General features: G+C 37.6%; 1 protein-coding gene across 4 annotated transcripts in view; it reads left to right on the top strand.

The window, feature by feature from the left end:
* The first annotated feature begins 14,401 nt into the window (after positions 1-14,401).
* MFN1 (mitofusin 1) overlaps positions 14,402-25,809 on the top strand; it is a 31,669-nt gene continuing 20,261 nt past the window's right edge. The window contains exons 1-6 of one of the 4 annotated variants that reach the window (XM_029939840.1): positions 14,402-14,488; positions 15,538-15,656; positions 18,670-18,805; positions 19,632-19,794; positions 22,166-22,290; positions 23,343-23,451. In XM_029939840.1, the coding sequence (XP_029795700.1) occupies positions 15,545-15,656; positions 18,670-18,805; positions 19,632-19,794; positions 22,166-22,290; positions 23,343-23,451 (645 nt within the window). In that variant the 5' untranslated portion in view covers positions 14,402-14,488; positions 15,538-15,544. Of the gene's footprint in view, positions 14,809-15,537; positions 15,657-18,669; positions 18,806-19,631; positions 19,795-22,165; positions 22,291-23,342; positions 23,452-25,809 lie in introns of those variants that run through there. The other 3 variants (XM_029939842.1, XM_029939841.1, XM_029939843.1) reach the window with 3 other exon arrangements.

Below are 25,809 nucleotides of genomic sequence, written 5' to 3'. Positions count from 1 at the left end.
CATTTAAATTCACATTTATCTGAAGGGATTTATTTATGTCAATACTGTGAATATTCAACAGGACAAATTGAAGATCTTAAAATTCATCTAGATTTTAAGCATTCTGCTGACTTACCTCATAAATGTAGTGACTGCTTGATGAGGTTTGGAAACGAAAGGGAATTATTAAGTCACCTTCCAGTCCATGAGACAACTTGATTTTCTTTAACTGCCATAATATTAATGTAAAATAATAAATTTGACTTTTGGAGATGTTAAAATGGATGATTTTAAACAACTTATGAGAATTGTCTTTGACAAATAAGATTTTTTTTGTCTGATTTTCTTAGCATTGCTACATTTTTCATCACATTTATAATGGTATCCTAAATATGGTATTTTCAGTGCAGGTAGTTTGTAGTTTTAACCACTTTTGGTGTCGTCTTGTTTCTTATACAAGCTCTGATTTCATGAATTGACGAGAAACATATACTAAGGAAACTAGACTACAGTTTTCCTTCTGAAACCGTGAGTGCTATTAACTTTTTTAAACTCAAGACAAGCTCAGTTTTTTATGTATGAAGTCATTAAAATGCAATGTAACATACAATTAAGTCCCCTGATATTCCCATTAATAAGAACCCAGGCCCTCCTCTTGCATTCCCCACCCGGAATTATCCCCAAGGCTATCAGTGGACTCTCCATCTGTGTAATTCTTTTACTAACACTAGGAGGCAAATGTTATAATAGGAAGGGAAGATCCAGTTTCGTTGGCAGTCTTTATTTTATTCTATTTTAGCCCCTATCCATGAGTTAAATAATTTAAGATGGGAGTGAGGAGGAGCTGGTAAGAGGTTTGACAATAAAAAGTAACCTTTCATAAATCACAACCTGTTCACGATTCATTTTAAGTTATGCAACCGCAAAGTCAGCCCCAATTTCTCTGAAGTCAAATCATTTATTGCCTGAGAAAATCCACTGTAGTATGTATATTAACACAGTAGTGTTAACATAGAATTAGGAGGATCTGGGAGATAAGGTGTTCCTGGCCTTTCTTCTTAGCTTGTAAATGACAGTCTTTATTCCCATGCTGTTCTCTTTTTTTCCCCTCTTTATAAGGTCACCAGTCATTAACTGGATTAGTGCTAGCCCTAATGATCTTATTTTAACCTAGTAAAGACCCTATCCCCAAATAAGGTCATAATTTTGAGGGGCTGGGGCTCAGGACTTTAACATATGAATTGAAGGATGGGAGGGAGGGACATAACAACCACAGTTCAATAGCAGCTTCTTAAATAGCAATATCACAAAAATAGAATTTTGTCTGTCATTGGACTCTAATAAACACTGCTGCTAGCAATATTCTTGTTCAGGAATATTGATGTAGTGGAAAGGATCAGTTTACAACATATGGTTCTCCTACTACAAGAACCATGGAAATGTAGCCTATTTTGAGAATGGTGACAGCAACAAGTTTTTTCAAAACCATTTTTATCTCTACTATTGCCATATATGCATAATTATATCCCTAGAAACTCATCTGATTGGAACATTACAGGTAGGGTTGCCTGATAAAAATGTTTCTTAGAAGACTTAAAATCATAGTTGTTTAAACTGGCAGAGAATCTTAGAAACCATCTGGTCTGAACCATCTAGTTTTCTCTTGTAGAAATAGGCCAAGGTCACAAAATCAGTTGTAGCAGACAGGAGTGGAATCCAAGTTATTTGGCTTCTAGTCTGGTTCTGTTTCCATTACACCGTGTTACATTAAGATCTAAGGTTTGTCCTTGAGGTGTTTTCCATGACTACTTAACCTAGAGACTCGGCTACCTTCTTGATAATTCTGTTTTTATGCTTTTTTGATATATATCCGGCTTCAGGAATTTTATTTTCAGGAAACAAACTTTAAATAAGTAATGCCTTGGTTTTTCTTTTTTTCAGTTCTGTATTTTACTGCTTTATATTTGACCACATTAGTAATCAAAGTCTTAGAACCATATATAATTTTGTACTTTTTGATGAATCTGCAGCTTGAGGCCACATCTCACTGACAGTTTGTCCAATAAAAACTTTTTACTTTGACTCAGCATTCAGATAAGTCGACACCACAAGTTGCTTGGATAGCTGGTCTATATTTCTGGCTTAAAGAACTTCTTTGGGAAAACAACCCTACCTAAAAAATGTTTTTCTCACTACTCTGGGTTTTCTCTCAAAAACAAACATTTTCACTGACCTCTTTTGTAACTTGAACCACACTTCAAGTCTAAGAATACATACTGATAGGGATGTTTACTAGCACTACACTAGAATTCTTGGCATCAAGAGTTCTTGGCAGTAGTGTTGGGCCATTTTTTTTCTTGCTTTTTTTTGTCTTCATGTTGCTATGAGTTCTTACTTATGTAATTCCAAATTTCCCCTGTACTCCAAAATTTGGAAGTGATTGTGCACTACTCAAAACCTCTTCCTGCTTATAAATTTGCCAATTTTACTGTTTTAAATCACCTGTCTTCGATTTCCTGAATACGTGTCATCACATGGTAACCAGTGTCTCCATATAGTGTGTTAGGTGATTGCTGAGTTGTTGGCAGGTGTAATATATACAGATTTTTTTTTCCCAGTAGACCAACACTATCCCTAATTTTTAAATCTGATTTGCAAAGCATTGTATTACTTAATTCCTGGCACTTTACCATTAACCTGACTTTGCTTGTTTTGTCAGTATTACTACCTTTTGCAAGAAGTTTAGTATATTTCCCAAACTACTATGATTAACTTTGAATAGACTTTTTATGTCTAAAAGCACTACGAGATATAATTTGGAAACACTTTAAAAATCAATAAATCAAATGGCCATAATCCTCTTGGGAAATAGATTGGCTTACCAAAATATCAATACTCATTAAGAATTTAAGTGAAAACAAATAGTTAAGACCAAATGTTAATCCCAATGCAGAAGCAAATTTGGTTGATCAAGTTTACCCTACAATTAGCACAGTCTCATTCCTATAAATTAAGATGAGATTTGGGGATATATATTCCTTTACCTGTAACTTTCAGTTCTGATGACCAAAGATAAGAGTATTTACAAGAATTTTTAGTCATGGCACTTAGGTTATGAATTCACATATGTGTATACTCCTTATATTGGCTTAATTTTCCATAAATTAACCTTTTAAGACAACATTCAAATTTAAGAAAAATGTATACTTTTTTTCTTGTAAAATAAAAACTCACAAAACTAAAAGTTGTTGAGTGCCTGGATGAGTCAGTCATTAAGCATTTGCTTCAGCTCAGGTCATGATCTCATGGGTTCATGAATTGAGTCCCACTTCGGGTGACCATGAGCCAGGCCTCAGGTGAGTCCCGCTTCTCTCTCTCTCTCTCTCTCTCTCTCTCTCTCTCTCTCTCTCTCTCTCTCTCTCTCCCCCCCCCACTCTGCTCCTAGTGAGATTCTCCTCCCCACCCAACCCCGCGCCCCCACTCTCTGCCTCTTGCTCACTTGTGCCCTCTCAAAAAAAAGCTAAAAGTTGTCACATGTAATTTACATGTTTATATGAAGTGATTTGTTCAATTTGTAAGTTTAAAAACGAAAAATTTTAAAGTAAGAGTCGTTTGAAGTCTACTTCCATACAAGCGATGGAAAAATAATTTTCCTGGATAAAGACTTTGTATATTAAAGCATCAGTCACCACACTTCCTTAAGTTCATTCTCCTTAGTAATCTTGGTGTTAAACAGTAACTACTCAAACCCAAAGTAAATCACATTTGTGAAGAGTAATTTCTTCATTCTAAAAAGAAACAATTTTCTTCTTACTCTGCTACCTGGGAGTATTATCTACTAATATTCCCACAATTTAAAAGAAGGATAGTTATTTAAACAGTTTTTGTTTAGTTTTTGTTTTTGTTTTTGTTTTTAAGTAGGCTCTTTACTCCAACATGGGGCTTGAACTCAAGAGATCAAGATCTAAGCTGAGATCAAGCGTGAGATGCTTAATGGACTGAGCCACCCAGGCACCACTATTTAGAGAGTTTTTTAAAGAATTTTTGTTAGAAGTGTTGTTTATTTTTTATTTTAAGAAGGCAAATGAATATAACTTGGAAAGCCTTTCTCATGCTAAAAATATTGAGCTGAATGTAAACCCAGAAAAATTTAATGAAAAGTATGTTTTGGATGAAAACTCAAAAATTTTCTAGTTTTTTAATCTGACCCAGATAGTGCCCACTACCAAACCACATTATAGTTGAAATAATCGACACTTTTGTTGCCCTTTTTCAGAGTAACCCGAGATCAAGAATTGGAATCATACCCATCAAATATAATTTATAGTGGGTAATTTTTTTCTTCTTTCTTTAATCCTCTGTTCTGTTCTGATTTTTGATTAGCTGAAGTTTGAGAGTATTAAATTCTCTTTTCCTGACTACCATGTTTGTTTTATTTAGGGTAACCTCTTCTTTTTATGGACTTATTTCTGTTTTTAAAACATATTCCTCAAAGAAAATCTTTGGTTAATTACTCTCATCTTTGCAACTCTTACGCACCTCACTTAGGCTTCAGAAAATCCCAAAAGAGTAAGTTTTCCCAATTAACAAGGTGAGAGTAAATTTGTGTTCTTTAATTCTTCTATTCCCCAAACTGTCAAAATAAGTAACTTCCTTCATACCATATACCACATCACTTGCTTCTATAAATATTTTATATGTTCCAATCTAACATCAGTTTGGCTGTACTGAATTTATAAATTTCAGCATGTATATCTTGGATTTTAAGAAGCAGAATATCATGACACAGATCTTAATAAATACTTCTTCATGGTTACAAGATTATGGTTAAGTTCCTTATGGTACTGATCAGCATTCTTTACTGAATAATTAAAATGCTCATTAACCTAGAATGACAAAATGTTAGTCTGGGAGGGACCTCAGAGGTCATCTAATCCAGATTCAAAGTGCAAAACATAAAAATAATCGTATGTGGTACAAGTTTTATTTTCATGGTTGTAAATTATATGTTAACTATCACATCAAATCTGATTATAAATATTTTTACTTAAGTCAAAACTGATTATATTAAGAAAAAAGCAAATTGGGGCACGTGGGTGGCTCAGTCAGTTAGGCATCCAACTTCGGCTCATGATCAGGATCCAACTTCGGCACCACTTGTGGGATCAAGCCCCATGTCGGGGGTCTGTGCTGACAGCTCAGAGCCTAGAGCCTGCTTCGGATTCCGTGTCTCCCTCTCTCTCTGCCCCTCTCCCACTCGCTCTCACTCTCTCTCTCAAAAATGAATAAATGATAAAATTTTTTCAAAAAGAGATAAAAGCAAATTGATTTGCAGAAAAATATGAAGTAAATAATAATGATACATGGAAAAAAGTGTAGGTGATACATGAAAGATTAAAATTTGAAAATACAAAATTCTGATCTAAGTTTCTTATTTATAGCTTAGAAAAATGGTTCCCTAATACCATTAGTCAAATATTTTTTAAGCTAGAATAAACAAAACTTCTAATTCCCACTACACTTCAAAAAATTTTCTTTAGAAAAAGTTAAAATATGCCCTATTTTGGGGACACCTGGGTGGCTCATTTGGTTAAGCTTCTGACTTTGCCTCAGGTCATGATCTCAGAGTTCATGAGTTCGAGCCCTATGTCAGGCTCTGTGCTAATAGCTCAGAGCCTGGAGCCTGCCTCAGACTCTGTCTCGCTCTCTCTTTGTGCCTCTCTAATTCATTCTCTCTTTTAATAAATACACATTTTTTTAATGTTCCCTATTTCTTACAGAATATTATACTAGACACCTAAAGAGAGAAAATGACATATTAAGAGAGTATTGGACCAAAGCATATGACTTCGATATTTGTTCCCTGTTTGCTAACTATACTTGTGTGGGTAACTATGGACAGGGTATGTAATGTAACTAAATTTTTCTCAAATAATTCATGGACTCTCTGCAACTCTTAAAAACTTGTATTTCACTACTCTTCAGTTTAACAGATAGCTAGAGGTTATCTACTATCAAGCCATGTGCTTAATAATATAAGAATAAATAAATTACAGTTCTTGTCCTCAAAGAGAGTTGCCACTAAGGTAGAAAACTCTGTCACCTTTTTGAAGTCAATTCAGTTAAATATCAAATTGAGTGACTTTTGCCCTTTAAGTATTTTTTTAATGTACATGGCTATCATAACATTCTTTTATGTGTTGAGGTTTTTGGGTTTGTTTTGGTTTTCTTTGGGGTGTGTGGGTGGGTTATACATAGTATATCTGTGATTAAAATACTTCCAAAATATTATCCAGAATGGCTAAAGTTTATATTCCCATCAGCAGACCATATTTCCCTACATCCTCACCAAAAATTAATATCATACCACTTTTTAATTTTCTGCAGATTGGAGGGGCATAAAGTAGTACATTATTATTCAAATTTGTGTTATCTGATTGCTAACAAGATTGGAAATGTCCATGTGCTTATGAGACATTTTGGTTTCTTTTTTTTTTTAATGTTTTATTTATTTTTGAGACAGAGAGAGGCATAGCATGAGTGGGGAGGGGCAGAGACAGAGGGAGACACAGAATCGGAAGCAGGTTCCAGGCTCTGAGCTGTCAGCACAGAGCCGGACACGGGGCTCGAACCCACGACCGTGAGGTCATGACCTGAGCAGAAGTCAGAGGCTTAACTGATTGAGCCACCCAGGCGCCCCTTGGGTTCTTATTTTGTGAACTACCTCTCCTGGTTGACTTTCAAAAGTTCTTTATAAATTACAAATATCAATCAGTCCTTTGTTTTCTATATACACTGCAAAAAAAATTCCCAGATTATTGTTATTAATGTTTTTGTTGAACAAAAATCCTTTACATTTTCCCTTTACAAGTTATGCTTCTGCATCTTGTTTACAGAATCGTCTCTAACCCCAGTGTCAAAAAATTATTTTCCTACATTTTCTCCCAATAATTTTCTGGTTATACCCTTTATGTCTACATCTGAGTTTCTTTATGTGTTGGTATGATTCAAGTTGTTTTTTGTTTTCATTCAAATAAGCCAATTTCCCTAGAACTATTTGTTAAATAATATTTATTTATTTAATTTATTTATTATTATTAAACATTATAAATTCATGATATCAGTTTTATCATATATCAACACCTCATGGGCATGACTGGTATATGAATCTTTGTACTCATTATATTCCTCTGTTCAAGCGCCTGGGTGGCTCAGTTGGTTAAGCATCCGGCTTCGACTCAGGTCACAATCTTGCAGTTTGTGGGTTTGAGCCCCACATAGGGCTCTGTGCTGACAGCTAGCTCAGAGCTTGGAGCCTGTCTTCAGATTCTGTGTCTCCCTCTCTCTCTGATCTTCCCCGGCTCACGCTGTCTCTCTCTCTATCTCTCAAAAATAAATTAAAAAATTTTTTAAATTATATTCCTCTGTTCTAGCAATAGTATCACAGGCTTTAACAGATACAGGATGCTTAAAATATTAGGGCTTTGCAATATGTCTTAACATCAGGTAGTGTGAGCTTATTTCCTTGACTTTTTTTATTAATTTAATTTAATTTTTTAAATTTTTTAATGTTTTATTTATTTCTGAAAGAGAGAGAGACAGGGTGAGCAGCGGAGGGTCAGAGTGAGAGGGAGACACAGAATCTGAAGACAGGTTCCAAGCTTTGAGCTAGCTGTCAGCGCAGAGCCTGATGCGGGGCTCAAACCCATGAACTGCGAGATCGTGACCTGCGCCGAAGTTGGATGCTTAATCGACTGAGCCACTCAGGCACCCCTTTAATTTTATTTTTAAATAATCTCTAAACTCAACGTGGGGCTTGAACTCACAACCCTGACATCAAGAGTCACATGCTTTTCTGACTGAGCCAGCCAGGTGCCCTCCTCTACTCTTCCTTTTAAGAACTGTTTTAGTTATTGGTGGACTTTTTTTCTTCTGTGTAAATTTAATTAGATGGAATTATAATTCCATCTAAAGTCTGGTTGTAATTACATGAAAATTATAAATTATTTTAGAGGGAATTAACATCTTTACAATATTAAAATCTTTCCTTTTGTAAATATTGTATATTTCTCCACTTAGGTCTCTTTTTGATGTTCATTTAAATTTTTTTATAAAGGTCATATGTTGTTTTTGTAAAGTCAATACCTAGATTCTTCACAGTTTTGGTTGTTTTGACATGCTTATTTTCTAACTGGTTATTATAGGTATATAGGAAGGCTTCTGGTTTTTTAAACATTGATTTTGTATACAAATACCTTGTTCAGGTTTTAGTCTTCTAGTTCTAATAGTTATCTTTGCTTAATTTTTAATGTAAATAATCATATAATCTGCTATAAATGACATAAATTTAAGGAATTAAATGTCCTTAATAGCTCTTTTTTCTTGTCACAGAATGGTAGTAACATCCACTATTATTACTAATGAGCACCATTATTAATGAGGAGAAGTAGCAATAGCAAGCAGTATTTTTTTAATTTCTAGTCTTAGATGTAAGACTCCTAGAGGTTCCCCAGTAAGTATATTTACTATAGGTTTTGGTAGGTATTTTTACCTGGTTTCTTAGTTTTCTAAGAACTTTTATTATAAGTGGGTAGTAAACTTAAGCAATGATTTTTTTCTGTACCTATTAAGATAAACAGGGGTTTCTCCTTTATTCTGCTAATATAAATTGCATTGGTTGGTTTTCAGATGTTGAATCATCTTTGTGTTCCTAGGAAAACCCTATTGAACAAAAACGTTGTTTATAAGTTTGTTTATTTTGAGAGAGAGAGAGAGAGAGCGCGCGCGAACGAGCGAGCATGAGTGGGGGAGGGGCAGAAAGGGAGAGAGAATCCCAAGTAGGCTTCACACTGTCAGCAAAGAGCCCGATGTGGGGCTCAATCCCACAATCCCACAAGACCATCATTACTGGAGCAGAAATCAAGAGTCAGATGCTCAGCTGAGCTATTTAGGCACCCCAAAAGCTTTTTTCTAATACAATGTTGGATTCAGTTAGCTAATATTTCATAGAGAAGTTTGCCTCTACATTCTTTTTTTTTTTAATATTTATTTGTTTCTGAGAGAGTGAGAGAGACAGAGCACGAGCAAGTGAAGGGCAGAGAGAGAGAGAGAGAGAAGAATCCGAAGCAGGCTCCAGACTCGGAGCTGTCAGCACAGAGCCTGATGCGGGGCTCAGACTCACAGCAGTGAGATCGTGACCTGAGCCAAAGTCGGACACCCAACCAACTGAGCCACTCAGGCGCCCTGCCTCTACATTCTTAGGTGTAATTTTCCTTACTTATATCTCCTATCCAGTGTGGTATCAAGGTTATTCTTTTTCTCTTTTGAAGTTTATTTATTTATTTTGAGAGAGAGGGAGAGGGGGAGAGCACTTGCAAGCCAGGGAGGGGCACAGAAAGAGAGGGAGAAAGAGAATCTTAAGGAGGCTCCATGCTCAGTGCAGCGACTGATTGTGTGCTTGATCCCACAAGCCTGGGAGCATGACCTGAGGCAAAACCAAGTCAGACATCCTGAACCACCCAGGCACCCATAGTTTTGACATTCTTGAACAGATTTGGCAGTGGTATGTCAAATTTGTAAGTTTTTTAAACAATTACATTTTAGTTTTTGTAATCTGTATCTGTTTTAGCCTTCATATATTTTTTCTTTTTAAAAAACTGCTGGGTGCCTGAGTGGCTCAGTCAGTTAAGCATCCAACTTCAGCTCAGGTCATGATCTTGCAGTTTGTGGGTTCAAGCCCTGCATTGGGCTCTGTGCTGACAGCTTAGAGCCTGAGCCTGCCTCAGATTCTGCATCTCCCTTTCTTTCTGCCCCTCCCCTACCCATGCTCTGTCTCTCTCTGATTTTCAATAATAAATAAATGTTAAAATAAATTTATTTATTTTGAAAGAGAGAGAGAGAGATAAACCAAGCAGGGGAGGGGCAGAGAGAGAGGGAGAGAGACAATCCCAAGCAGGCTCCATGTTCACCATGGAACCCAAATGAGGCTCGATCATATGACCCCAAGATCACAACCTGAATGGATATCAAGAGTTGGACTCTAAATTGACTGAGCCACCCAGGCACCCCAGTTTTTTTCTTCTTTATGTTTATTCTGCTGGTTTTTGCCTACAAAGTCTGCTCCACTGAAAGAAAAACAATGGATTAAATTATTACTTATTATATTAAAATATTTACTATATAACAATGTCCCTTTTACTTTAAAATATCATAATTAGGGACACCTAGGTGGCCCAGTGGTTCAGCATTCAACTTCAGCTCAGGTCATGATCTCACGGTTCATGGGTTTGAAGCCCTGCATCCCGCTCTGTGCGGACAGCTCAGAGCCTAGAGCCTGCTTCCGATTCTGTGTCTCCCTCTCTCGCTGCCCCTCCCACTCATACTTACGTTCCTTCTTTCTCTCTCTCTCTCTCTCTCTCTCTCTCTCACACACACACATACACAAATAAACATTAAAAAAATAAAATATATATAAAATACAATAATTACATATTTAATATAATTTAATTACAGAACCAACCATGATTTTTACCATCATGATTTTTAAAATTCAAACAATATAAAGCAAAAGTTCCCTTTGAGATTCCCTATGCTCAAAACTGATTTTCATAGTTAAGGGTTTCACATAACTATTAAGTGGCAGAGTCTAGACTTGTTACTGTCTTGAGATTTGAAGTTGCACACTTTACCATTAAAAGATTTCTTCTTAAATAGGTATTTGTTGAATGAGCATATGAATAGATCTTAATTCATCCTTAAAATTTCATCTCTTTGCTTAATGCCTTCACACCATTGTAAATTAGAGTACTTATGAGTCAGTATTGGTAATAGACATGTATATGTTTTATTAAGAATTAAAAATATAAATTATGTGGAGCACTGGGTGGCTCAGTCAGTTAAGCCCCTGACTCCTGACTTTGGCTTAGGTCATGATCTTACAATTAGGCTTGTGAGTTAGAGCCCCACATCAGGCTCTGTGCTGTCAGTGCAGAGCCTGCTTGGGATTCTCTCCCTCGCCCTCTCTCCTTCAAAATAAATAAACATATGAATTTAAAAAGGTAAACTATTATATTTTTCTCACTATAGAAATACCAGCTCAATATAGAATATGAAAACAGAGTATACAAAAAGTCACATGTAATATCATCATCCAGAAATAAAAAAATATGTATTACACATGGCTTATGAAAATATTGTTAGACCTTTTTTTCCCAAGTGCGAGTCACTGAGAGTAGAATCCAGAACATAAACGGAGTTGGTTAATGGGTTTAGTTCGGCCAAACAGCCCCTCCCGAGTAGCTGGAAGTCCTCGGAAGAGCAGAGCTCAGGGCTTTTAAGGGTTTGGGGAAGCAAAATGGGTCATCATGTAGTTAACCAATTACACCTACAGCATTTCATTATAGCCAATTACATTGTAATACACAGACGTTAGTTTTGGGAGAACCTATCAATTTAAAGTTCTTAGTCTTTTAAAATGATCAATCATAGTTAGACACCTAAGTCTAGCCGTCTAGGGGCTAGGTGACTTTAACCTCACCTTGGACTTTGCCTTGGCCAGGTATTATTAAAAGGTTGGGGTTGGTTAACAGAATCTTGAAAAACAAGTTAAACTTTAAGTCAAAATGTTCGTTATTGGGGAGTTACATTCTTAGGGTCTTTGCAGGGCCCAGTTGCTCAACCTGTAATTATTCGCCAGAATGGGAGTGGGTGAGTGAAACAATGGTTGGTATTTTAGGGTCCAGTTTGACCCGAGGGGGTAGGGTCTAACAATATTTTTATATACCAGTGAATAAAGCTGTGTGTTTTTCTACAAACTTTAACGACTACATCATATTCCATTCCATCGACATCCCATAACTTATTTAAGCCATCTCCTCTGGTGGAACATTTAAATTTTTCATGGTTTTAAATATTTAATTCTATATTTCTTTGTATTATTAAATATATAATATTTGGTTATACATTCAAGCTTTTTAAAATTTATTTAAACAATCTCTACATCTAATGTGGGGCTCAAACTCACAACCCCAAGATCAAGAGATGAACGCCCCTCCTACTGAGCCATCCAGGCACCCCAGTTACATATTTATAGCTAAGTGTCTGTCCACATGTTTACTTTCCCAGGATTGCTGGGTCAAAAGGCCTTCACATTATAAATTTTAAATAGTTTCCCAAACAGCCAATAACATTGTGATAGACAGTTTTAAGTGTCAACTTGAATAGACAATGGTACCCAGTTATTCAATCAAACACTAATCTAGGTGTTTCTGGGAAAGTATTAGTGAATAACATCTACAAAGTCCTTGACTTTATGTAAAGAAGATTATTTTGGGAGAAGCTGGGTGGGCATGATCCAGTCAGTTAAAAGGCTTTAAGAGGAGAATAGAGGTTTTCCTACAAAGGAATGGTGCCTGTGGGCTGCAATCAACTCCTGCCCAAGAATTTCCATTCTGCCCTTATTGATGGCTGGACCTACATAATTTGGATTTGCCTAGCCCGCCCTCACTATCACAGAGGCCAATTCTTTGTGATAACTTTCTTACCCTATGAACCCTAACTGATACACACTGTAACCCTCCTGGCAGTAAAGTCTGTGACCGCCCTTGGTCATTTACATCGTAATGTGATGTTATTAATATAAACAGATCTTTATCTATTGTAGAAATAGATCTTTATTGAAAAACCAATTTTGATAGAAGTACAATATAAGGAGTCCTAGCAGAATGATTAGCATACCATTTGTATGTATTTGTTTATGGAGTGGTGAGAAGAGATAAAGGATTAAAAATAGCAAAACACTGAAGTCAAGTGATTCTACTTTATTTTGCAATTATGCCTAGGGCTCTAGTATATTACTAATATTAAAAGCCATTTTTAATTATTTCAGTACTTTTTTAAAATTTGTGTTTTAGAGAGAGATAAAGTGGGAGCAGGGGAGGGGGGGAGAGAGAATTTCAAGCAGGCTTCAGGTTTAGCACAGAGCTGATGCCGGGCTTGATCCCACAACGGTGGGATTATGACCTGAGCTAAAACCAAGAGTTGGACACTCAACTGACTAAGCCACCCTGGTGCTTCTAAAATCCAGTTTTTAAATGATATGTCTCTAATTCCAGCCAGTGGACTGGGCCCTTTAATAAACATAAACAGTGTGTGTAATCCTGGTAGAGTCCAGTACCCACAGAGCAACCAAAGTGACCTTTTAAAAGGAAAATTGTATATCAGTCCTCAAGTTTAAAACAGCTAGCCACTGCACTTACAATAAAATCCAAACTTCTGACCTTGGCCTATATGATTCTACACCTTCTACCTCTCTAAACTTCCCACATTTTCTCTCTACCCCTGCATCCCAGATATACTGGCCTTTTTTCTTTTCACCCAGCATACCACTCTCCTTTCTGTGGACCTTTGGACTTCCTGTCGCCACTATTTTGGGCACTCTTTCTCCAGATATTGCAATATCTCCAGATATTCCTGGGAAAAATCAAGGAAATGTTACCTCCTCAGAAAAGATCACCCTATGTGGTTGTTTTTCTCATTCTTCTTCAGATAGTCTATCCCATCGTTATTTTTCTTTTTCAGAATACTAAGTACATCTGAAATGATCTAATTTATTTCATATTCTGATACTCATCTGTTCCAATAGGTCAGTATCTCTTTATCCAGTTCTAACTATATTCTCAGCAATATTGCAAGGACTTCACATGCTATCGACTCATTTAATTTTCACAACAACCTATAAGGTAGGTATTATTTAATTAGTACTCCCGTTTTATAGTTTAAGTGCCTGAGGCTCAGAAAGGTCAAGTGGCTTCACTTGCAAAACTGCATCTCACTAGCTCTGGAAAGAAATCTCCAGGACATCTGGTAAGCCATGTACAGACCTGCAACATCCAAGGATCTTAAAAATGCACGCTCTCAGGCCTCATTTCTGATCCAATGAATCAGAATGTGCAAGTTTAACCAGAGTTGAGAAGAACTAGTCAACAATACATCAGTTTCCTAAGTCTCACCTCGAAAGTAACTCAACACACACAGCTGTACTCCGAGCCCAGGAAGCAATTACACAACAGAAGAGAATAATGAACGGTGAAAATTGTGGCTGGTACAGCAAGCAGGAATCCCTCGTCTGGCAGTCTTAACCCCACTTCACCCCACCTCCTTTTAGCTCTCCCTCACTACACTAGAATCCTCCTACGCCTAAACTAGACGGAGCTTTGAAGACTTTGAAGGGAAAAGAGGCAGAAATACGGGGAAAACGGAAAACCATTCCAAGAGCGTTTCTTAGCCTCAAAAAGCCTTGCCTTCTGCCCTTAAGAAAAATGGCGCTCGTGTAGCTGCACTTCCGGCCACGGAACCAAACAAAATAGGGGAGGACAAGAGACCGGAAGTGACCGCCCTCTCGGCACCCCTCCCACCCTTTCTCCGCCTCCCAGCCCCTCCTGGGGATGAGGAGGCCTGAGGGCTGAGGCTGGGCTGCAGTTGGCAGGTGACGAGTCGGAGCCGGGACTGTGTGAGTGCTTCCTGCCTCTGCCCCCGACCGGTTCTTTTCGCTCTGGGTGACCTTCCTTCGGCCAGGGACAGGGGGCGGAGAGTCGCGCGGGAGCTCTGTGACGAGGCGGCGCCGCGGTTCTGCGGGAAAGGAGCTAGCCGGCAGGTCTGCGAGCGGGGCCGTCGGCCGCGTCGGGCCCGCGGAGCCCGCGAGGCCCGGGCCTGGAGCCCGGCGGCTGGGGAGCCCGGTCCGGGACTGGCGCCCGCGGGGCGGTGGTGAGGTCCGGTCCTTAGCTCTGCGGGCGGCGCTCCCGCCCCGGGTGTGGACGGTCTTTCCCCAAGGTAGGTGTTCACCCCGGCCGAGTACGCTCGGCGCCCTCACCCGCTTTCCCCACGCAGCTCCTTCGTTACCTGGCCCTCGGGAAAGCTCGGCTCTTTTTTTTTATGGCCACTCCGCTTCATTTCCCACGCATACACAGCAAGAAAAGACTGGCGTGTAATCGTTTGTTTGATGTCGTTTTCGTGAGAAGTTACAAAAAAAAATTTTTTTTTAACTTAAATTCCCTGGAGTTCTTGGTACTTTAGCTGGAAACGTTAATGGTCTCGTTGAGCCGTACCTGTTTATTTGTGGTGATGGGAGTTACTTTTTTAAGTGTCAGTATTACATTATGATCACGGAATTTTATTTCCTCACTATCCACCTCCACCCCGTAGAGCTCCTGGTTGAGAAACTTCTTGTTTGTGGACTTGCTCCTTCTCGCTAACCCTGTTCCCTGATGGACCTACCTAGGATCCCGAGCAATCACAATTTAGTCAACAATTTTTTTCTTCTTCACCAAAAGGAAATAAAGTAGACATAGGCAACTGAGATTTTGTCCAACAGAGTTAATTTATTTTGGTGGAAATACCACCAAACTCTAAAACACTTCTCCCCACAGTAAAATTATCTGAAAGTGTTTTGGCAGTTTCGTTTATTTTACTGGGGATTAACGTGGCAGGAAGGTGTCGTTAACTTATGTCTTTATTATATGGTTTAATTTGTGCTTTCTAACTTTAATTTTCTTTCCCCAGCAACGTAATGGCGGAAACTGCTTCTCCATTGAAGCACTTTGTGCTGGCCAAGAAGGCTATTACTGCAATCTTTGACCAATTACTGGAGTTTGTTACTGAAGGATCCCATTTTGTTGAAGGTTAGTTTCTGTAAGTTTTTTAAATACTATTGTTGAAAATAGATGAAGATGGGGCGCCTGGGTGTGCTCAGTGAAGCGTTCGATTTCAGCTCAGGTCATGATCTCATTTGTGGGTTCCAGCCAGCTTCCGGATCTGTGCTGACACTCAGAGCCTGGAACCTGCTTCAGATTCTCTGTCCTCCCCTCTCTCTCTGCCCCTCCCCCGTTGACGCTCTGTCTGTCTCTCTCAAAAATAATCATTAAAAACTTTTTTTCTTAAAAAAAATTTAGGGCCACCTGGGTGGCTCAGTCGATTAAGCGTCCAGCTTCGGCTCAGGTCATGATCTCCTGGTTCGTGGGTTCGAGCCCCACGTCGGGCTCTGTGCTAACAGCTAGCTCAGAGCCTGGAGCCTGCTTCAGATTCTGTGTCTCCTCTCTCTCTGACCCTCCCCTGCTCATGCTGTCTCTGTCTGTCTCTCAAAAATAAATAAAAAACATTAAAAAAAAAAGAAAGAAAATATATGAGGGTGTTTTATCCTTTCACCCTTAGTTACTGAACACGTATATAAGGGATCGTGCTGTATTCTAGGAGAGATGCCGTAACAAGACCCATTTCTGCTTCCATAGGAGGAAGATTAAATCTTATAAATAACCACTTAAATAAGTGTTTGCATGTGAGGTACTGTTATTCTAAGCACCACATTATATTAATAATGTATTAAATATCAACACTGAACAGAGTTTAATTACAACTATCATAAAGACGAAGAAACCAAGACAGAAAATTTAAGCAACTTGCCTAGGATCACCTAGCTAGTAAATGGCCAGACTTAAAAGTCAGGCAGCCCAGGTTTAAGCCATTATATTTCTTCCCCGTGGCAGTGGGCAGCCTAGATCTCAGACCTATCTTATCTTCTCAAATGAGGCTGGAACTCGGTGGAGAAAGACAAAAGACATTGTCTTTGAGTGTCACTGTTCAAGGTTGGTGAGGAATGTCTTAGGGAATACTGCTTTAGAGAGAACTGTTGAAATAGTATTTGGTTCCTAAGATTACATGGCCATCAAGGGTCCTATGAAAAGGGAGGGATTTTATAAACTTCCCCAGTGACCATGGGGAACATTTGGTAGGTTGGCCGAAATCAAACTTTTTCCTTGGCCTTTCTAACCCTCCGTCACCAGATTTTTAGCTTGAGAATAGGGGTCGTGCCTTATAGTGTTCTTATCACCAAATCTGACACAATTCAAGTTTTGTTGAATGAGATGGAAAAAAGTAATGGTATAGAATCTTTGTTTCCAGTTTTGAATTTGAGCTGGTACAGTGACTTTTTTTTATAATTAAAAAAATTTTTTTAACGTTTTATTTATTTTTGATACAGAGAAAGAGCATGAGGGGGGGAGGGGCAGAGAAAGAAGGAAACACAGAACCGGAAGCAGGCTCCAGGCTCTGAGCTAGCTGTCAGCACAGAGCCCGACGCAGGGCTCGAACCCACGAACGTGAGATCTGACCTGAGCCGAAGTCGGAGGCTTAACCGACTGAGCCACCCAGGCGCCCCGCACAGTGACTTTTAAATTGTTTTTAAAAAGTTGATAGGTCAACTGTATTCAAAAAAAGTTGATGGGAAGTGAAGGTAAATGTAGTATCTTCTATATGTTGAGTCCATTATAGATTGAACATTATACTAGGAGCTAGTGAATGACAGCTTTATAGTCTGAGTTCCATTTTACTGTCTTTAGAACCTCATAGAAAATCTCTTGGAAAAAAGAGACAAAAGGATAAATTAGGAAGAACATAGAAAAGAAAGAATAACAAAAGACAAGGTGAATGTAATGATACTTAAGTCAGTCTTATCTTTATTCACCTAATTGCACATATTTTACTAATGTGCTTGAAAAGGATGATGAGATTTCTGAAAGCTGAAGTTTAATTAGATGAGCACTGGGTGAGCTGGGTGTGTCTCTCTCTCATTAGGACCAGATAGCCAAATGAATCTCCCTGTTTTTACCTTTAAAATGAGATGACGAAAATATAAGTTGTCAGTTCACTAGGTTGAAGTTAATACAACATTGTTAAGTCAACTATATGTCAATAAAAGAAAATAAAAAACAGAATGAGAAAACTGGCTGTAATGGATTCTGTAGTAACCACTTAAAAATATATGTAAATGTAAAAGTGTATGTTCCTGAGATACAAACAAAACTGAAAGGCTTCTGCTTTTCAAACCCAAGTTTTTCTACCCACCCCTGTCCTTGGTGGACAAGGGGTTATGTCTGGAACCAGAGTTACCTCTAGCCTGACTGGAGTAGGATATAGTTGGTAATTCTCTTTTTATGTTAAATGAGCTGTTTTGCTCCATTCCTATGAGAAGACAAGAAGTTTTAAGGTAGCAATGTCTTACCTAGCTTGGAGACCCCCTTGAACCTTATCTTTATTTCATAGGGGTGGCCATTCACAAACCTCACTATTTCTTAGCATGTGGGTCCCTCTTATCCCTTTAGTCAGGATGGAACAATAATAGGTAGATAATTAGGTTCTAGTTTCTCTGTTCAGAAAAACATTTTTGTCTAAATGGGTGTTTTTGTTTTTGTAGTTTAGTCATTTCGAGTGAGAGTGTGTGTGTCAGTGAGTGAGGGGCAGAGAGGGAGGGGGAGCGAGAATCCCAAGCAGGATTGACCCCATGAACCCTGAGACCATGACGTGAGTTGACGTCAGATGCTTAACCGACTGAGCCACCCAGGCACCCCTGTCTTAGATGGATATTTTGTATTTTTGAGACTTAGATGAATAATAAATACCTGTTGGACTGGGCCCCTGTAATTTTTAATAATTTGGAAGCTTTTTTTGGCCAGGATTCTTATGACCTATTGCAATAAGGTATTCACCGTTTGCCAAATATTCAGGTAGTATGGCATTTTTACTTCTCAAATGGCCATGTTAATGCAGAGCAAAGCCAGAATATATGCATATCTTAGATATTCCATTGTATAATTAATGTTCATCTTTATCATTTTTTCTAACACAATTTCAATTTTGTAGCAACATACAAGAATCCAGAACTTGATCAAATAGCTACTGAGGATGATCTGATAGAAATACAGGGTTATAAAAACAAGCTTTCCATCATTGGTGAGGTGCTGTCTCGGAGGCATATGAAAGTGGCATTTTTTGGCAGGTAATCCTTTATTATTTCTCTCCAGGGTAGTTTCTAGAAATCAGCTTTTCCAGGTCCTATCCCCAGCTTTGTTTCTGATGTTTCAGCAAGTGATGATTCTCCCCCTTTTCCTCATAAGAGTTTTTCTGTATGTTAAATGCTAAAGCTATTAGCATGTAAAAGAATTTGTTCATTTTATATGTTTTTGGTATAAAATGAAACTTTATGAAGGTCAGTCATATTTTTATTTTTTAAGACTTGGCTTCTTAGCCAAGTCCTGAGCATAGAAATACTGATTAATGATATGCATAATTTTTGACTTTTTAAAGTTTCTCTTATTATCAGGTATGTCTTCCAAAAGGATTCTCAGCCCCACGATTCCCAAAGAGAGGGAGAGTAGGAAATGTCATTTGTTAACATAAGTGTCGGGAATGATAAAGTGACCTGTGCCACAGCTCATATATTCAGTTAGGAATCGTTCGTTAACTTCCTGTGTGCCGTGCTCTCTGTGAGGCACTAGGGATACAAAAACAAATGACTAGGCCCATACTGGTTTGCTCAAATACCTCGTGCTGTGTATCAACAGAAGTATTTATTTACTCACTAACTTTTTAGACCTTTTAAGTCCATTTGGGGCTTTTTTTCTTTTTAAGTGCTTGGGATTTCCTATACCTAGAATTCCCTTTGCCTTGTTTTCTGTGTCTCGCGCTCTTTCTGTTTTCAAACCTTATCTAAATGTTAAAACCTCAGAAACGTTCCCTGATGGCTGCATCTAAAATATTCCTTCTGTTTTTCTCTGAATAAAGTTTTTACTGTTGTAGATTTTGTTTTCATATTCATTCTTCAGGACAAGCAGTGGGAAGAGCTCTGTTATCAATGCAATGTTGTGGGATAAAGTCCTCCCTAGTGGGATTGGCCATACAACCAATTGCTTCCTGAGTGTTGAAGGAACTGATGGAGATAAAGCCTATCTTATGACTGAAGGATCAGATGAGAAAAAGAGTGTGAAGGTATCATATTTGACTGTTAGGAATATAATGTTCCTGAAATACTGCCCTTAACTTGTTCTTTTTTAATTTTTTTTTTTGTAAGATGTCTGCATTGCTAGAGATAAAAGAACCATTAATGTTTTAATTCATAACTTTTAAAGCCATCCCTAATATTTTGAATTCTCTAAAATTCCTTTCTTTCAGAGCTAAATTATTAAAGGAATTAAACTTGTCTTTAAAGTAAATTAGAGTTAAAAGTTTATTACATTCAAAAAAATAATGTTCTGAAAATAACAGTGAAGTGTATTGTTGCAGTTTAATCTTATCTACTTTCATCTTTTAAAGAAAACTTTGTTCAAAAAATTGGGTCCTGGCATGTATTTGATGAATGTCTGTGTCTTTAGAAACTGTTTTATCTTTGGAGTATTTTAGTAAGCACATTCATGATTAAATGTAATAGTTTTATCAGATAAGGGCCAGTGGCAATTCTCTACCTTTCACAAATTTCTTAATTTGAGCTCAAGACCTAAGCTGAGATCAAGCATCAGATGCTGGGAGTGCCTGGGTGGCTCAGTTGGTTAAGGATCTAACTTGATTTCGGCTCAGGTCATGACCTCACAGTTTGTGGGATCCAGCGCCCAATCTCCATCCTATTAATGCTAAGCCTGTTGGGATTCTCTCTCAACCTCTCTCTGCCTCTCCCCTTCTCACATTCTCTCTTTTCCTCTCTCTCTCTCTCTCTCTCTCTCTCTCAAAAATAAACATTAAAAAAACAGTAAAATGCAGTAATAACAGCTAATACTTAACTGCAAATTTGCTAAGTACCAAGCACTATTCTAAGTGCCTGCAATAACTCAGACCTCACAACTCTGTTGGATACATGCTTTTTATTATCTTAATTTTATAGACCAGGCATCAAGACATTAGTACACGTTTATAATTCTATCAAAAAGTTTATGAAAACAAGCAAAAATAAAACCTAGCTAACATCACTGTGAAGAGTCACTTCAGCCCTGATCAGAACTATTGTGCTCATTTGAAAATAGATGTTTCCCTTTAAAATTTGATACAAATCACAAATGAATTGTAGAGGTAGGTGTGCTGGGCCCTTTCCTTGAATATTAATTTTACTTAAAAATTTTTTTTAATTATAGAGAGAAAGCGCCAGAGTGTGAGTGGAGGAGGGGCAGAGAGAAAGGAAGACACAGAATCAGAAGCAGGCTCCAAGTTCTGAGCTGTCAGCACAGAGCCTGTCTTGGGGCTTGAGCCCATAGACTGTGGGATCATGGCCTGAGCTGAAATCAGATGCTTAAATGACTGAGCCACCCAGGTGCCCCCGTTTTTTTTAATTAAAAAAACCTTTTTTTAAATGTTTGCTTATTTTGGGAGAGAGAGACCACATGTAAATAACAGTCTGCCAAGAAAAATCCTTTATTAAAAGAACATGTATTGAGTTTCTCTTGTATTGCTTTGGTTTTTTCCCAAAGAGAGAGAATCCCCTCGAACCCATAAACCTGAGATCATGATGTAAGCCCAAAGAAGAGCCAGATGCTTAATGGACTGAGCCACCAGGTGCCCTGCTTTGATCTTATTACTCTGGTGTTTTTAAGCCTTTTTTTTTTTTTTATAATGATGTTTCTTCTATTTTCATCCCTTATTAAGCAATACATTTTAGAGGTTCTTGGGTGACTCGTTTAAGTGTCCAACTTTGGCTCAGGTCATGATTTCACAGCTCATGAGTTTGAGCCCTGTGGAGCTCAGGTCCTGGAGCCTGCTTTAGATTCTGTGTCCCTCTCTCACTCTGCCCCTCCCCTGCTGATATGCTTACTTGCTCTCTGAAGAATAAATAAACATTAAAACAAAAAAAAAATTTTTGTAAGCAGTGCATTTTAGAAGAGACAGAAAATACAAATGGGCAAAAAGAAACTCCAAAACTCACATGCTTCCCAAAGCCAGTGGAAGCCCTTCCCTTTGCTATAGAGTTAAATGTGTGTTTTTCTGTATTCTGTAAACAAAATGGTTTCATATGTGCTATTTTGACTTGCCTTTTTTCTCCTAATATATTGTAAATTTGTTATCGTACATATAATATCAACTTCAGGGGTAGTATAGGATTCCATTGCCAGAGTTCATTTATTGGGCATTTAGAATGTTACCAGTTCTATTTGTACATGATGGTATGAATAAACTGTTTTAGGGGCATACCATTTTTTTTCCACTTAGTAATTCTAAAACTCAGTTTCTCAAGATTGCTGAGATGGTTTTATTTCAAAGTATTTAAAGTTCTGCTTTTTGTACATATTTTGCAAAAATGAATGTTCCAAATCATAGTGGTTTTTTATTGAATTTTATTACTAGCACAGTTTTGTTTTTTCTTTCTCTTCCACTTTAGACAGTTAATCAGCTGGCCCATGCCCTTCATATGGACAAAGATTTGAAAGCTGGCTGTCTTGTGCATGTATTTTGGCCAAAGGCAAAATGTGCCCTCTTGAGAGATGACCTGGTTTTAGTGGACAGGTAAAATTACATATGCATTGTATTCTCCTTTTAAAGGTTCATTTAATAGAATAATACTGCTTGCGTTAGCATGTAATATATAAAAATTTAGATGTTCAGTTGCTGCTTTGTTCTTATCTGCTAGATTGTTAAAGAACAGATATGGTGTTGGTTTTTTGTTTTTTACTGGTTAAAGTGCCAATTTCTCAGTCTAATTCTATCATAAAAAGTTTTCAAGGATAGCCACTTTTTATCCCCTATCTAGAATGACTATAGTTTGAGTAAGTCACTGGGCCTTCCTGATTGTCTATTTTTAAATAACTAGATAGATAACTCTGATTAGGTAAAATTTTAAACTAGTAATAAATTCATTCTGGAGACCAAATTTCTCAAAATAACTTTACTGGACAGTTAACAGTTTCATGGTTCAAGAATTAATCAAATACTGTTGGAATTTTTTTTTCCAACTCTGCTGATTAGTCTTCATTTACCGTATGTTTTTGCTACTATGGTGTTTAGTAAAATGATAATGTACATCTGCTAAGCAATGTTCTACCAAAAAAAGTAGTTATATGAATTTTTAAAATTTTGGTATGCTCTTTGTTCTGGTTAAAATTTTAGCATTCTTTGGAAACCATTTTGGTTCTGGTGGTGGGCTTTTAATTTTGCTTTATTTCATGACCAGAGTATATCCATGACCCTAGCCTGCCATCTTGCCACATTGTTACAGGATACGTCAAGCCAGTGTATGGACAGTTGCACTCTGATTTTTTTAGTATCAATTGTATATTAAACCTATGCCTAGCAGAGGGTGTTTTGTTATTTATGCTTATGAGCACTAAAACATTTACTGAGCTCTATTGGATGTAGGTGCTCGCACCTTCATTTTTGTTATGTATTAGCCTATTTTTTTTGTACTTAGTTTTCATCCTTTTAGAGCATAAAGATTTCAAAAATTAAAATAGTGACCATGTTACTTGCTTTATCAAAAAAGTTAAAAGAATTGTCTTTCTACAATCACGTATTCTTTTTAAAAAATATTATATAATAGAGGTTTATCTTATTCCCATTAGTCCAGGTACAGATGTTACTACAGAGCTGGACAGCTGGATTGATAAATTTTGCCTAGATGCTGATGTCTTCGTTTTGGTTGCAAACTCTGAATCAACACTAATGAACACGGTAGGATTTAATCATATTATTATGTTTGAGTCATAGGAAATGAAATGGTGTCTATTAATTCTGAAAAGTAAGGGAAATCCAAGTCCTGGATTAGAAATTACCTCTGATATCAAGGGAGAACAAAGGAGTTTGTGTTTCCATGGGACTGGAAGAGCTGATTCTGGTCTTGAGTGTCCCCAGAGTATCACTGGGAATCTAGGATTTGATGGCTATAGCTTCTAGTAAGTCTTTACATTCAAGGTGTGATACTTGTATGTTGTTGACATTGATTGTGGTTATTTGCCGGTTTCAGATGGAATGGGCACCAGAATTATTACGATGATAACTTAAGTCTTTTGAAAAATGTTTAAACACTCCCACCTCACCACTGGCCCCCAGCCCTCCTGTCTGGCAGGCAAGGCTTTTCATATTTTTAGTTTTGTCAACCTTTTCCAGCTTCACCCATACATACTCTAGGTTCCAGCTTACCTATATATATTCTAAGGTGCTGTCAGACATAACACGTTATTTATTGAGGATGGCTAGAGCCAGACTCATCCCAATAAGCTTGAGTTTATAGATCTCTAATATCTAAACCTACAGCATGATTTTTTAAAATTGTTACTCCTCTAAAGCATATAAATGGCCAAACATCATTATAACCTAGGTGTTCCCAGCCAGACTTCTGTTTTGTCACTGTTAGTTTTGTAGCCCCCTACCCCAATCTATATCACAGAGACCAGCTACTCTGACAGCATGGACCGTTGATTATAGTTTGATGATCAAACAAACAGATAAATGTTTAAAATCTTTGTTAGAATAATTCCATTATTTGGGTAAACAACTCTGTTTATGCTGTTCTTTGCACACAATTCTTCTCATGCTCCCAGCCTCTCATCTTTCAGAATGCCATTATCAGTACTTCTAAATCCTTTATCTTTATCACCACTTCCTTAATGGAGCTTTTTTCTAATTCCAGCTAGATATGGCTTCTCTTCTCTTTGAATAAGCATAGCATGTATTTACAGCATTTAGGGCATATACCTTTCTCTGTTGTTTATTATAATGTATTGTACAAGGTCTTACATTGTTATTGGTTTTACTTAGTCCAAATATCAAAAAAGATTTGAAGTAACTTTTTGAAAATATATAATGTTTATTTATATCCAGGAGTACCCATTGTGTTTTGCAAAGGGTAGAGACAGGTAAAGACTTTTTTTCCCTCTGTACTTTATTTTAAATATATTAATTTTTAAAAATTTTTAAATTTGCATCCAAGTTAGCATATAGTGCAACAATGATTTCAGGAGTAGATTCCTTAATGCCCCTTACCTATTTAGTCCATCCGCCCTCCAGCAACCCTCTGTTTTCTGTATTTAAGAGTCTTTTATGTTTTGTCCCCCTCCCTGTTTTTATATTATTTTTGCTTCCGTTTCCTTATATTCATCTGTTTTATATCTTAAATTCATCATATGAAGTCATGTCATATTTGTCTTTCTCTAATTTTGCTTAGCATAGTACCCTCCAATTCCATCCACATAGTTGTAAATGGCAAGATTTCATTCTCTTTGATTGCCAAGTAATGCTCCATTGTATTTATGTATATGTGTGTGTTAGTGTGTGTGTGTGTGTGTGTGTGTGTGTGTGTGTACACACTACATCTTTATCCATTCATCTGTCAATGGACATTTGGGCTCTTTCCATGCTTTGGCTATTGATAGCACTGCTATAAACATTGGGGTGCAAGTGCCCCTTTGAAACAGCACACCTGTATCCCTTGGATGTATACCTAGTAGTGCAGTTGCTGGATTGTAGGGCAGTTCTGTTTTTAATTTCTCGAGGAGCTTCCATACTGTTTTCCAGAGTGGCTGCACCAGTTTGAATTCCCACCAGCGATGTAAAAGAGGTCCTCTTGCGACGCATCCTCGCCAACATCTCTCGTTGCCTGAGTTGTTAATGTTGGCCATTCTGACAGGTGTGATGTGTTATCTCATTGTGTTTTGGATTTGTATTTCCCTGATGATAAGTTGACATTGAGCATCATTTCATGTGTCTGTTGGCCATCTGGATGTCTTCTTTGGAGAAGTGTCTATTCATGTCTTCTGCCCATTTTCTTCACTGGATTATTTTTTGATAAGTTATGTATAGATTTTGGATACTAACACTTTATCTGATAGGTCGTTTGCAAATATCTTCTCCCATTCTGTTGGTTGCCTTTTAGTTTTGCTGATTGTTTCCTTTGCTGTGCAGAAGCTTTTTATTTTAGTCAGGTCCCAGTAGTTCGTTTTTGCTTTTGTTTCCCTTGCCTCTGGAGATGTGTTGAGTAAGCAATTGCCGCAGCCAAGGTCAAAGAGGCTTTTGCCTGCTTTCTTCTCGAGG

Source organism: Suricata suricatta, chromosome 5 (assembly GCF_006229205.1).
Source record: "Suricata suricatta isolate VVHF042 chromosome 5, meerkat_22Aug2017_6uvM2_HiC, whole genome shotgun sequence".
Lineage (NCBI taxonomy): Eukaryota > Metazoa > Chordata > Mammalia > Carnivora > Herpestidae > Suricata > Suricata suricatta.
The sequence above is the reverse complement of the archived record's forward strand: the minus strand, read 5'-3'. Positions and strand labels throughout refer to the sequence as shown.